This window comes from Primulina eburnea, chromosome 18 (assembly GCF_022965805.1).
Source record: "Primulina eburnea isolate SZY01 chromosome 18, ASM2296580v1, whole genome shotgun sequence".
In the NCBI taxonomy this organism is placed as follows: Eukaryota; Viridiplantae; Streptophyta; class Magnoliopsida; order Lamiales; family Gesneriaceae; genus Primulina; species Primulina eburnea.
In genome coordinates this window covers 32,058,111-32,073,184 of record NC_133118.1, presented here as the reverse complement: position 1 = coordinate 32,073,184, position 15,074 = coordinate 32,058,111, and the positions used below count along the sequence as shown (strand labels likewise).

At 37.0% G+C, this 15,074-nt stretch overlaps 1 protein-coding gene across 1 annotated transcript; it reads right to left on the bottom strand.

Moving 5' to 3' along the window:
* Positions 1-11,862: 11,862 nt before the first annotated feature.
* Positions 11,863-12,758, bottom strand: LOC140819885 (protein MIZU-KUSSEI 1-like). The gene has a single exon (XM_073180138.1). The coding sequence runs from the start codon at positions 12,601-12,603 to the stop codon at positions 11,878-11,880; it is 726 nt and encodes a 241-aa protein (XP_073036239.1). The 5' UTR covers positions 12,604-12,758; the 3' UTR covers positions 11,863-11,877.
* Between the last annotated feature and the right edge of the window lie 2,316 nt (positions 12,759-15,074).

The following is a 15,074-nucleotide window of genomic DNA, read 5'->3' as shown; positions in this document are numbered from 1 at the left end:
GAATCCTCAATAAGTTCCAACGCATATTTGCGTTGATTGAGATATATGCCTTCAGGTGATCGAGCAATCTCGATGCCCAAGAAGTACTTCAGCTGACCAAGATCACGGATTTGTAAATGACAATGCAAGAAATTCTTCAAGTCAGTAATCAAATCTGAATCACTTCCAGTGATGACAATGTCATCCACGTAGACAACTAAGATAGTTATATGCTGAGAATCACGTTTAGTAAAGAGGGAGTGATCATGATGAGACTGTGTGTATCCAGCATCTCTCATTATTCCGGCAAATTTATGATTCCATTGCCTCGAGGCTTGCTTAAGACCATACAATGATTTGCGCAAACGGCATACTTTTTGAGGCCCTTGAATGTGATAACCAAGCGGAAGCGTCATATAGATCTCCTCATCCAAATCACCTTGAATAAAAGCATTAGCCACATCCATTTGTGTTAATGGCCAGTTATTGGCTGCTGCTATACTAAGGAGGCAACGAATTGTGACAATCTTGGCAGTAGGAGAAAACGTGTCATGGAAATCAACTCCCGGTTGTTGAGTATACCCTTTGGCAACCAAACGGGCTTTGAATTTATCCACTGAACCATCAGAATGATGCTTCACTTTGTACACCCAACGACAGCCAATGGGTTTGACATGAGCAGGCAGATTAACCACATCCCAAGTGTGATTAGAATCCAGAGCTGCAAGTTCTAATTCCATAGCTTTTAGCCATCTAGGATCTTTAATTGCCTCATGATAAAAACGGGGTTCTGAAAAAGAAGAAAGTGCAGCTGCAAAGGCTTGATAAGCTGGTGAAAATCTGGAATAGGAAATATGTTGAGAGAGAGGATATAGACAATGAGAGGCATTACTTTGAGGTAATGTAGGACAAGCAAAATCTTTGGTCCACCGAGGGATGGTTTTAGTTCTACAAGATCTTCTAATTGATGGTGCCTGATCAAGAGGCTGTGAGGGTAAATTTGAAGACTCACTTGTGGATTGAGACTGACACTCATTTTCAGTGAAGGTGTCTGGACAAGGAGATGAATGAGGGAATGGAGGAGCAGCTGGTACATTCTCAGCAAAAGGAAATAAGTGTTCATGGAATACAACATCTCGGGAAACAAGAAATTTCTTGGTTTGAAGGTTCATAACTTTGTATCCCTTTTGGACATTTGAGTATCCAAGAAAGACACAAGCTGTTGCCCGGGCAACGAATTTATGCTCAATGGTGGGAGATGCAACATAGCAAAGGCACCCCAAGACTCTAAGATGATCATATGCTGGTTTTTTATGAAACAAGATATCAAAAGGTGTTTTGTTTCCCAGTAAAGGGCTTGGTGTTCTATTGATGAGATAAACCGATGTCATCACACAATCACCCCAAAATCTTAGAGGAAGAGAGGCTTGAAATCTTAGTGAGCGGGCTATATCAAGAATGTGTCTATGCTTACGTTCAACCACACCATTTTGTTGTGGAGTGTAAGGACAAGAGCTGAAATGAATAACACCGTGTGAGGCAAAAAAATTGCTACATTCGGTCTTGAAAAAATCTAATGCATTGTCCGACCGAATGGACTTAATCTGAGCTGAGAATTGAGTATTTATCATGGCAAAAAAATGTTGGAGAATTCTAAATATATCCAGCTTTGATTGCATCAGAAAAACCCAAGTCCCTCTAGAGAAGTCATCAACTATGGTTAAAAAATACCTCTCCCCATTATATGTAGGTGTATTAAAAGGACCCCAAATGTCCATGTGCACTAATTGAAAGGGCACCAGGCTTTTTGTCAAACTTAACTTGGGAAATGAGAGTTTCGATTGCTTTGACAAAGGACAAATTGAGCAATGCTTCAATGACATATTCTTTGTCAAAAAAGGCAACAATTGCATCCTAGAGATAGACATATGTCCTAACCGTTTGTGCCAAATATCACAATCAACCGAGAATGAGCTACTACTCACAAGATTATTCTGGTAATGTAAGGTATTACAACTAGGAACAGAAAATGGCAACAAATTTACAATATGAGAAAAGTTGAAGTGTTGAAGCAGCTGACCGACAAGATGATATAACCCATTCCTTTCTTTACCAATCCCAACTATCCTCCCATTTGTTAGGTCCTGAAACAAGCAAAATCGAGGATAAAAAGTAACAGAACAGTTATGGGATGTGGTAAACTTGGAAACAGATAAGAGATTGAATTGAAAATGTGGAACACAAAGCACATTATGCAAGGTAAGGGAAGGAGATATAAACACTGATCCTATGTGACTGATGGGCAGCGTATTACCATTTGGCAACTTAACAGAATTAGATGGATTAGCCATGGTTTTAGCATCTTGTAGCAATGAGAGGCATCCAGTCATATGTTCGTTTGCACCGGTATCTATTATCCAATTTGCACAATCTTTTGAACGTACATTACCTGCCATATTGGCGACTGGTGTACTTGTGTTATTCATATTATGGCCTCCCAACAACTTTATTATCTCAGCATATTGCTCTTGAGTAAAGACTGGAGCAGGAGAAATATTATCCCCTGTCGATAATTCCTTAGGAGCATCAGCATTAACACTTTCTTCAGCTAAGGTCACAGCCACAGTGGGTTTCTTCGGTTTCACAAAGCCTTTTGAGTAGTTCTTATAGTCCACACGAGGTTGCTGCCCATATAAGCGATGTCCAGGAGGAAATCCAACAAGTTTGTAGCATGTGGCCTTGGTATGTCCTGTCCAGTTGCAATATTCACAATAAGGCGGATTTCTCTTTGATTCCTCTGGTTTGCGTTGTGTAGAATAGAACACGGATGCAGGTTGCGAAGCTACTGATATCAACGATCTATGTGATTCTTCTTGTGAAATAATAGAGAATGCATGTCCTACACTTGGAAGTGGACTCATCATAAGGATTTGACTACGAACTGCCATGTAGCTATCATTCAACCCTATGAGAAATTGGAGTAGTTTCTGTTGCTGATCATGATTCACATATTTCCTTGCTGTATCACACTCGCAAGAAGGAAGTGTCACCAACGAAGCATACTCATCCCATAGATGCTTCAGTTTCGAATAATAAGCTGAAATCGTGCTATTGCCTTGTGTTAAGCGACTGATATCCCGATGAAGAGAAAAAATACGTGAACCATTCACCTTGTCAAATTGTTCCTTCAAATCACTCCATACCATCGACGCATCTGTCGAGTATACAATTCCTCCATAGATTTCTTTTGACACAGTATTCATGAGCCATGAAAGCACCAAAGCATTGCATCTCTCCCACTGTGGTAGAGAACCATGTCCGATCGTAGGTCGTGGATACGATCCGTCAATGAATACAATTTTATTCTTAGCTCGCAATGCAATGATCATAGCTCGACTCCAAATTCCGTAATTTTCTACTCCAAGCAGGTGATCGTTCACCAGATTCATTCCTGGTGTATCAGAGGGATGTAAAAATAAAGGATCATTGAAATTACCTGATGAATTCGCCATAGATTGAATTAGGCACAGATCGATTAAGCTAATCGCTAGATGTTGCTTCAATTCTGATCCCTGTTTATCTCCTCAAATTTGATATGCAACTGTGACGATTGCACAAAGGATGATTCCAGCTGATTATGCTAAATCCTCGAGCGTATCTAAAGATCGAATCGATCCCGCTCTGATACCATGTTAAATGAAGTAGAAAGAACTGGAGATGAAATCTCTTGAATTGAATTGAATGAACAATCGTCCAAAGTATCGTATACAAATACTATTCCTATAACCGTAAAGTCGCTGATAGAAAGGAAAAAATGCAAAGTAATCAAAACACGTTTCTTATCTAACTAACAAGCTAACTAACCAACACTCAACAGTTTTGCATCGAGGGATTCTTTACCAGAGATTCAACTATCCAGTGTTCGAATTGTAACGCCGGAAAAATCAAAACATTAATGACTTCTCTTTAGTAGTGTGTAATAAATATCATTTGAGTAAGAAGTATTGTTACAATTGTACATATTAAACTAATAAAAAAGTGTCTTATAAACTCAAGAGGAGATTACACCACCCAGCGAACAAATCATTTAGGAGATGATATCTTTCTTGTGTTAATAACACAAGGGTATGTTTGGTGTGTGTGATAAGTAAAGAATAGATTATTAAACTTATGTTTGTCTCATTTTTTATGGGTCCAATTAATCAAGAAGTTCATGATAAAAAAAACATACTTGCTTGAAAAGATATCACATTGTTTTGGAGGGATTGACAATCCAATTGTATATCCTTACATTGAGTTTTGACATCAATCCAATTAATTATAATATCCTACACACCAAACATAGCCTAAAAGTATTATTATTCTTCCCTCTATGATATGATCAAATTTTAGTACTTGAATCATTAACATATATTTCAATTTTTATAAAAATTTGAGAGATTTATTCATGATATTAGCAAAAACTAACTCTTATTATTGTGCGCAGGGGCGGAGCCACATACATATAGCTCGAGTGATCCAATTTTTTTAAAAAAAATTGTATGTAAATTTTGTATAATTTTGGAATAATATGATATTAGATCGGGTAGGTCAATTTAAAATATTAAAAAAATATATTTTTAAAAAAATTGTATGTAAATTTTGTATAATTTTGGAATAATATGATATTAGATCAGGTAGATCAATTTAAAATATATAATATATATATATATATATATATATATATATATATATATATATATATATATATATATATATATATATATATATATATATATATATATATATAGAAGAGATGAAAGCTCAAATTAAAATTGACTGCACACCACGAATCTGTGAAATGATGCGATGCATCAGTGTTGAAACTAAGGTTTGTTCATATAATAATTTCAAATAGAATAAAAAAAAAGAGTAAGTCTTGTATACGGTCTCACGAATCTTTATCTGTAAGACGAGTCAACCATATTGATATTCACAGTAAAAGGTAATACTCTTAACATAAAAAGTAATAATTTTTCATTATTGACTCAAATAAGATATACGACCCACGAAATTGATTCGTAAGACGGTCATACAAGAGTTTTCGTGTAAAAAAAATTGGTTTTCAGACTGCCAAATTTTCCGTGGAAAAACTGATACAGATGGATATGAATGGTTGGTTGGTCAATGCATTAATTATGCCTCGCCACCCACTGAACAAATGAACGTTTCCTAAAAAGTGACATCAAATCATAATTAATTTAAACTTAATCACTTATTAACGATTATTTGAGATTATAATGAAACATAATAAACAAGTTCCGCCTCTTACCATTAATAAAAATAAGGCGAAAAAATTTCTTCTGTTATTTTGTTCTCTTGCGATTTTATTCTGTTATATAGTCAAATTATAGTATTAGTCATGTACATTTATTTTTTTTGGAAATTTTGATGAGAAAAACCCAGACTTATCGGAGTTTGATGATTTGACATCAGAATTTGCATATGTATGGCAAAAAATTTGAGGATCTTTCAAATTGGGGTTGAGAAATGTTGATTTGGAAAAGAATATGCTATTGAATCAGTTTGAAGTATTTCTTGGAAGATACTAGATTTTTTTTACCACGTAGGCAAGCTTCAACGTCAAATCATCAAACTCCAACGAACATTGTTTTTAAGGCCGAATTTGCCAAAAATATAAACATACTGTTGGGCTTAATCACAATTCATTTTGATGAAGCCCTTTCGAGTTCTAGCTTTAGTTGCATTCCAGGATCAATCATATAACAGAGAAAGAAAAGAAAACTATGCAAGACAACAAGTTTACGTGGTTCGGCCGTAAAATGACCTACATCCACGGGAAGAAATTAGACTTGCTTTATTGATTCACCAGGAGATTACACTTACAGAGTTTTGGATCACTCTCCAGAAAGATTTACAATCAAGCTTACAATCCTTGATCACTTCTTTATCCGAGTGCTTGAACCTCTTCGTAAGTCCTTGCTGGTTTGATGTCTTTCTCTCTTGTTGTTATCTCTCGATCTCCAGTTCCGAAGTTCCCTCCCATATATGTCTATATATATGTGTTGGCAGTAGCTTTTCTCCTGTGATCCTTTCCTCACAGCCGAAGCAATTCCCCAACAGATAACGGCTAACTCCCTCAACTGCCTGAGAACAACAGACTTAACTAAATCAACAGCTTAGAGTTCCCATTGACTTATCACTTATGGCATGCATACCAATCTGAGACACCAATCCTTACTCTAACAATCTCCACCTTGTCTCACCAAAAAAGCATGTCATCACCCCCTTCCTCCTCCCTTTTGGGATTAATTCACTGTCACCAGGTTTACCAAGTCCAAACATAGCTTGAACTTGACTTGTGGTAATCCTTTTGTCATCATATCTGCTGGATTTTCATGTGTCGAAATCTTCTCCACCTTGATATTCCCTTCTGCTATAACATCTCGTATGAAATGTAACTTTACATCGATATGTTTACATCTTTCGTGATACACTTGATGCTTTGTTAGGTGTATCGCGCTTTGACTATCGCAATGCACCGATACGGTTTCTTGTTCAATCCCAAGTTCTGTTAGAATTCCTTTTAGCCACATTGCTTCCTTTACTCCTTCAGTTAAAGCTATATATTCCGCTTCGGTTGTGGATAAAGCCACCACAGATTGAAGGGAAGCTTTCCAGCTTATGGCAGTCCCATACAAGGTGAAGATTAGACCCGACATAGACTTCCTTGTATCTAGATTTCCAGCGTAGTCAGAGTCAACAAAACCGACCAAGGGCTGAGCTGTTTCATCTTTCCTTTTAAACAGTAACCCCTGATTGGGCAGTCCCTTTAAGTATCTCATAATCCACTTCAATGCTTCCCAATGTGTGTTTCCTGGATTTGTCATGAATCTTGAGACCACACTCATGGCATATGACAGGTCAGGCCTTGTACAGACCATCCCGTACATCAAGCTACCCACCCCGCTGGCATAAGGTACCTTTTCCATGAGACTCTTTTCTTCATTGTCTGTTGGAGACTGGTCACTGGACAATTTTAAGTGTTGTCCAAATGGGGTGTTAACATCCTTACATTCGTGCATTCTGAACCGTTTAAGCACTCTTTTGATGTACAGATGTTGGCTTAGAAAGAGTGTCCCCTTTCCTCGATCTCTGCCTATTTCCATTCCAAGCATTTTCTTTGCTTCCCCCAATTCTTTCATGTCAAATTCAGAACTCAGCAATCTTTTGAGAGATTCCAGATCTTCCCTTTTCTTACTTGCTATTAACATGTCATCAACATATATTAGCAAGAATGTACTCGGTTGAGTACTATCTCCATTCATATAAAGACAGCTATCATATTTGCTTCTTGAAAAGTGTATGTTTGTCATAAACTCATCAAACCTCCTATACCATTGCCTAGGGCTCTGCTTAAGACCGTATAGTGACTTCTTCAACAGACACACCTTGTTTGCATCCCTTGAATATCCTTCAGGTTGTTCCATGAATATGGTTTCCTCAAGTTCTCCATGGAGGAAGGCGGTTTTAACATCAAGCTGCTCCAATTCTAAGTCCAGCTGAGTGACGATGGCTAGCATGAGTCTGATGGAGCAATGTTTTACAACTGGAGAGAATACTTCATTAAAATCAATTCCTTCTAGTTGTGTGTATCCCTTTGCCACTAATCTTGCCTTGTATCTTGTATCAGAGCTGCCTGTTCCTCCCTCCTTCACCTTATAGATCCACTTACAGCCTACTACCCGCTGCCCTTTTGGTTTATCAACCAGGATCCAAGTTTTGTTTTTTATTCAGAGATTTCATCTCCTCATCCATTGCTTCCAGCCATTTATTTCTGTCTTGGCACCTCATGGCTTCTTTGAATGTTGAAGGTTCAAAGGTCTCCACCTCCTCTGCTATGGTAAGTGCATAAGATATCATGTCTGCTTGAGCATATCTTTTTGGTGGTTTTATTTGTCTTCTTTGCCTATCTCGGGCTAACATGTATTGTTCTTCTTCTTCTTCACAATCAGTATCTTGTTCAAGTTGTGAGGTCCTTTGATCTGTTTCTGTTTGGTTTTGAGGCAGGCTTATTGAATTCTCTATATTCTCCACCTCAACTTGGGAATCAGGGGGTGTTACTTCTTCTTGACTCGTAGAAGTGCTGCCTCTGATGTGGGAGTATCCCATTTTTGACTCATCAAACGTTATATCCCTTGTGATGATACACCTTGGGCCAACAGATTCTAGGTTCCATGCCTTGTACCCTTTAACACCTGTGGGATAGCCGATGAATATACACCTATAGGCTCTGGGTTCTAGTTTGTCTTGCTTTACATGTGCATAGGCTAGACACCCAAATACCTTTAGGTTTGAATAATCCGCTGGTTTTCCATTCCAGTATTCCATAGGTGTCTTGTACTTTAAAGCACTTGAAGGACTTCTGTTGATTAAATAACAGGCAGTAGTCACTGCCTCTCCCCAGAAAGATTTAGGTAGACCCGCACTTATTATCATGGATCTTACCCTTTCAAGTAGTGTTCGGTTCATCCTTTCTGCCAATCCATTTTGCTGTGGGGTTCCAGGGGCAGTCTTATGCCTTATGATTCCCTTGCTTTTGCAGAATTCTTTGAATTGTTCTGAACAATACTCAAGTCCATTGTCAGTTCTAAGGTATTTCAGTTTCTTGTCCAACTGATTTTCGGTCATTATCACCCATTCCTTGAATTTAAGGAATGCTTCATCCTTGGACTTGAGCACATACACCCACAGCCTTCTTGAGTAGTCATCCAATATAGACATAAAATACCTCCCACCTCCATGTGTGACTGTTTTTGAGGGTCCCCACACATCCGAGTGTACATACTCAAAGGGTCTGGTTGTGGTGTGATTTCCAATTCCAAAACTCACTCGTTTTGCCTTACCCATAATGCAGAATTCGCAAGTATCCAGACCTTGTATTTGATCACCACAGAGTAGATTTTGTCTTGACAGTTCAACCAATCCATGCTCACTTATGTGTCCAAGTCTATTGTGCCAAAGTTTAGTTTTGTTGACTTGGCTTTCAATGTGTGAAGATCCTCCTAGCACTGTATTTCCTGATAGAATGTACAAGGAGTTCTTTCTTGTAGCTCTCATAACAACTAGGGATCCTTTAAGTATTTTCATGTTTCCATTGTCGGATTTGAAAGCATATCCATTGGATTCAAGAGTACCTAGTGATATGAGGTTCCTTTTGAGTTCGGGGACATACCTCACTTGTTGTAATATCCTATCTGCCCCATCATGCATTCTTAGCCTTATAGTCCCAATTCCTTTGACTCTACATGACTTGTTATTGCCCAAGATAACCAGTCCTAGATCTGATTCTTGCAAGGATTCGAACCAAGACTTTGTGGGGCACATATGAAATGTGCACCCTGAGTCTAAAATCCATTCATTCAAGTTATCTTGGTCTGATATGGTGAGGGCTTCAGCCGATTCATACCCATCAGAAACCACTGATGCTTCACCATCATCCTTAATTCTTTCTGGACCCTTCTTCTTCCTTTCTGGACAGTCACGTTTAAAATGTCCTTCTCTGTGGCATATATAACACTTATATCTGATCTGGCTTTTGGATCTTGATCGGCCTCTCTTGTCATTGTATTGTTTTCTTACAGTCCTTCCTCGAGTATTCAGACTCTCACCATGAGATTGCCCTTGAGTCTGAACACTTCTGTGTAATTCTTTGGCTTTGATGGCAGATTGAACTTCTTCCAAGGTGATGGATTGTTCCCTTCCATACAACAAAGCATCTCTGAAATGTTCATAAGAGCTTGGGAGGGAATTCAGCAATATCAGTGCCTTGTCCTCTTCTTCCAACTTAACCTCGATATTTTCAAGATCATCAAGAATCTTGATGAAATTATCCATTTGATTAGAGATCCCTTTGCCTTCTTCGATTTTGTATGAATACAGTCTTTGTTTCAGGTAGAGTCTGTTAGCTAGCGACTTGGTCATGTATAACTTCTCAAGTTTTCCCCACATAGAAGATGCTGTGGTTTCCTTGGAGACTTCACGAAGAGGCTTATCACCTAAACAAAGAATTATGGCACTTTGTGCCTTCGCTGCATTTACCATCTTCTCCTTTGAGTCTACATCAGGTGATTCTTCCCCCTCCAGTGCTCCAGCAAGTCCTTGCTGAATCAAGATTGCACGCATCTTGATTCTCCATAACCCAAAATCGTTGTTGCCGGTGAATTTCTCAATGTCATATTTCATAGACCCCATCTTCTAGATGTATCAGTGGATTATGTGTAAGAATTGCTTCCCACAGACGGCGCCACTTGTTGGGCTTAATCACAATTCATTTTGATGAAGCCCTTTCGAGTTCTAGCTTTAGTTGCATTCCAGGATCAATCATATAACAGAGAAAGAAAAGAAAACTATGCAAGACAACAAGTTTACGTGGTTCGGCCGTAAAATGACCTACATCCACGGGAAGAAATTAGACTTGCTTTATTGATTCACCAGGAGATTACACTTACAGAGTTTTGGATCACTCTCCAGAAAGATTTACAATCAAGCTTACAATCCTTGATCACTTCTTTATCCGAGTGCTTGAACCTCTTCGTAAGTCCTTGCTGGTTTGATGTCTTTCTCTCTTGTTGTTATCTCTCGATCTCCAGTTCCGAAGTTCCCTCCCATATATGTCTATATATATGTGTTGGCAGTAGCTTTTCTCCTGTGATCCTTTCCTCACAGCCGAAGCAATTCCCCAACAGATAACGGCTAACTCCCTCAACTGCCTGAGAACAACAGACTTAACTAAATCAACAGCTTAGAGTTCCCATTGACTTATCACTTATGGCATGCATACCAATCTGAGACACCAATCCTTACTCTAACACATACATTACTAAAAATATAATTTGACTATATAGCCGAATAAAATCGCAAGCGTATAAACATAAGAGACCGAAAAAATATTTTTCCTAAACATAATCTAATACTTTATATAGCATGGAGTAACTAAGTTTCAATCCGATCTTAATATTGAAAGTTTTCAATAATCCATGGTTGTGTTTGAATTGAAAACTTTGGACTTTAAGAAATACTTGAGTTGAGAATTTGAAATGACTTAGTATTGAAATAATTTTGAAATTAATTGCAAAGACCCAAAAAATTAAAATTTGGGATTTGCAATATTTTTTTAAGTGAATTTGCTTACACTTACCAATACATATATTAGTATGAATTTCAAATCCATAATTTCAAATCCAATCAAATGCAACATTATGTTATTATTATTATTGTAACGGACTAGTACCTTTTTTCTTTATTTTATTTTATTTTTGCTTTACTTGGATCCTAAGTCACTCATTTTTTCGTGGCAACACACTAATAAAATTAGCAATCAAATCTCGCCAATTCAGATTTAAAAATCAATTGGATATTATTAACTCCTAATTTTTCTGAATGAATATTAATGATAATGATCGAGTTAAATATTTTTCAAATCATATTTATAAAGGAGAAAAGGTAAAAAATTGTGTGAGACGTTCTCACATATTGTATTTTGTGAGACGTATCTCTTATTTGGGTTATCCATGAAAAAATATTACTTTTTATGTTAAGAGTATTACTTTTTATTGTTATATCGATAGAATTGACATGTCTAACAATAAAGATTCGTGATACTGTCTCACAAGATATCTACTTAAAAAAAAATAGGTGGACAGAAACCATATACATGGTTTCTCAAAATTTAATAATTTTTTCCTCAAGCTGATATCCTAATTTCCGAACAAAAAAAATTTGTTTTAATATGTTATGATTTACAATAAATGTTCAAGATATATAATATATATATATATATATATATATATATATATATATATATATATATATATATATATATTAACTATAAAATCATCATATCCTTACAAAAAAAATACTCAATTCAGGTCCATTATTACCATCTGGACTCAACATGTATAGCGTCTCTGAATCCTTGGATCCCACCACTCTCTCAAAATGAGCCCGCATGTACGCCATTTCCCCGTCGGGTCCCTCCACCTCCGACTTCCCAGGAAGAACCCCCGCCCCCATGGACACCGCCTTCAGCACCTCCATCACATGCAAGTCCTCCTCCGTAGCCTCCCGCTTCACGCCGTACCCAATCTTCTTCCCGTTGCAAAACATCGTCCACAAAGGCTCATCCACCAGCTTCGTCTTGTCTTTCTCCGACCGTTTCTCGCATTCCAAGGCGATGCGCACCATGCCTAAACTCATCTCCTTCTGCAGAACCTGGGTCTGCATTGCCAGCTCCAACACCAGCATAGGTAGAATTCGGGGGTTCTCTTGAATGGAGAGGCTGACACGGCCTTTACGGTATCCGAAGAGGGTCCCGGTGACTCTGGATCCAGCGGCGGCGGCGCGTGTTTCTGGGAGGCGGCCGCCTGGCAGGGAGGGGAGTTTGCAGACAGGGGTTATGATGGGAAAAGATCGGAAGACGGAGCGGAAGACGCGGAATACTTTGACTGGCTTGGTTTTCTTCTTGGAAGAGGGCTGAAGGAGAGTCAAAGCCTGGGGCGGTGGTGCCGCGGACGAGGAGGAAGAGGACGAGGTCGGCGTCTGTGGTGGAGTTTGATCTCCCATGTCACGGGACCTGAAGGAGGATGATCCCAACCATGAGATGAATGCTAATGAATTTTTACATCAGGGAAGAAATGAAACTTGTTGCTTTGTTTCTTGATTGTTCCAAGAAATTCGGGGTAAGATCGAGGGAGGATCCACAACTGATCAAGTTTATGGTTCCTATTCTTTTGATATATATCCTCTACATGCATGGTTCAATATATATATATATATATATATATATATATATATATATATATATATATATATATATATATATATATATATGTATATATATATATATGTATATATATATATATATATATATATATATTTCACATATTTCACATATATAGTGGTTACCATATTATTTCCTAACAATATTTTTTCACATATATTATATTTAGAGTGGGTCTTATGTGAGACCGTCTCACGGATACTAATCTGTGAGACGGGTCAACCCTACTCATATTCACAATAAAAAGTAATACTCTTAGCATAAAAAATTATATTTTTTCATGGATGACACAAATAAAAGATCTGTCTCACAAATTCGACCCGTGAGACCGTCTCACACAAGTTTTTGTCTTATAATTAATATCACATCTAAATATAAGTCATACAATGTTATTATAATTGTTTATCTTATTAATTTTGGACCATATTTTCACTAAGTCCAAAAATATCAGCCTTGCATTAACTTTTTACATTGTTATTAATGAATGATTTATACCAGGAAGTTTCAATCGTCAGGTTTATCATCGGTTTCCTTTCAATTATGGTCTTTTTGATATTCGACTCAAAATTTACTGTATAATTTCATAACTATCGATTTATTCGTATCTATTGAGCCATATTGTGGATCTCACATTTATTAAACATATTGTTCTGCACATTAGAATTCCGAAATGTTATTAGTTCTTGAATAATTACCGATCAACTACTTACTCGCTAAATGACTGCATGACTAGAGCCCTGGACAACGATCAATGTACCAGATTGCTAGTCCACTGGAAAATGTGACTTTGGTGCGAAAAGTGAGTTCAATGAACAATTAAACCGAGTATATGGTTATTTGAATAACGTGACTTTTTTTCGAAAATATTATTTCACATTGACTCGTTAATGATCGATTGTACGGAATCTTATTTGAATACATGAGAAAAAGTGTTACACGTGTTGGTGGGAGCAAAGATATTTCAATAACGATATGTTATTATAGATATGTCATTTCATATTGAATTATTGCACTGAGATATTATCATTTGACTTGTTATAACTGTATATAAGCTCAATTTATTCTCTTACTTAGTTCTCGATGACTTAACTCTCTATTTAGGTTTAGTATTGTCAACTCGAGTATGTTGTATTTCTTAATTTAGTATCCTTACGGGCCGATTTAGCCTATTGATCAGATCGTGCAAGGAATTTGAGATGCTCCGGAAACATAGGAAATTGGCTTTTTTTTTCCTGTTATCTTTCCTGTGTGAAAGGAAGGAGGAGGTAACAATGCTTTCACCGGAGCTACAGCAATTAGTTCGAGACTTGTGCTTCTATTTTGCGTTAATGGTTTGAGAACATGCATGTATGTATTCCTTCGAATGTCCGCAAAAACATTTTGATTAATACAATAAAACAAACATATGATTGAAGATTCATGAGGCTTTTGATTTTTGGACTCGTTATGACCAATGGAATCCGGATATCTCCACACTGATATGATATTGTCCACTTTGAGTTTTATCTCTCATGGTTTTGCTTTTGGAACCACTCAAAAGGTCTCATACCAATGGAGATATCATTCCATCTTTATTCACCCATGATATTTCTCTAGATCTTCCAATGTGGGACTTTAGTTGCATCCCAACAGAACTCATATGATTAAAGTTATACATGGGTAGATAACAACATTATCGTCTTATTCTTAATATTTGTCTACTTCTTTTCGCTTATCTCGTTGCGCAATCATGCTGCAGTAAAGCAATGCTGCTTGATGCAATATCAGATTATGTTAAAATGCTGAGAACATAGAATTCTGATAGAAATTAGTGATGAATCATAGTGCAGCAATGTAATATCTGAAATAAGTTGTAATGACAATTTTGAGAAAATTTTTGACATAAAGAACAATTTGAGAAATAAAAGATGACGTCTTTTATATTACATATTCTTTATATAATAGAATAGATGTTGCTATAAGGAAAATTTACAAAAAATGATATCTTTCGGATGGAATATTCTCTCTCTCTCTCTCTCTATATATATATATATATATAACTTAACCGGTGCAAATGATGAGCACATTAATTGAAGTTAAAATATTAGCTATCTTATTTTATCTTAAAATTTATTATATCATCCTTCAAAACGTGCGTACATTAGCAACGTTTTTTTTTATGTATGAAAAATACTTTCGCAGCGGGCGTGTGCGCACACATAAATATATACTAGTTATTATGCACACGCGATGCGTGTGTACAAATTTTTTTTAT

Excerpts from the sequence above, each read along its gene's own strand:
- LOC140819885 (XM_073180138.1), bottom strand. The coding sequence starts at position 12,603 with ATGGGAGATCAAACTCCACCACAGACGCCGACCTCGTCCTCTTCCTCC.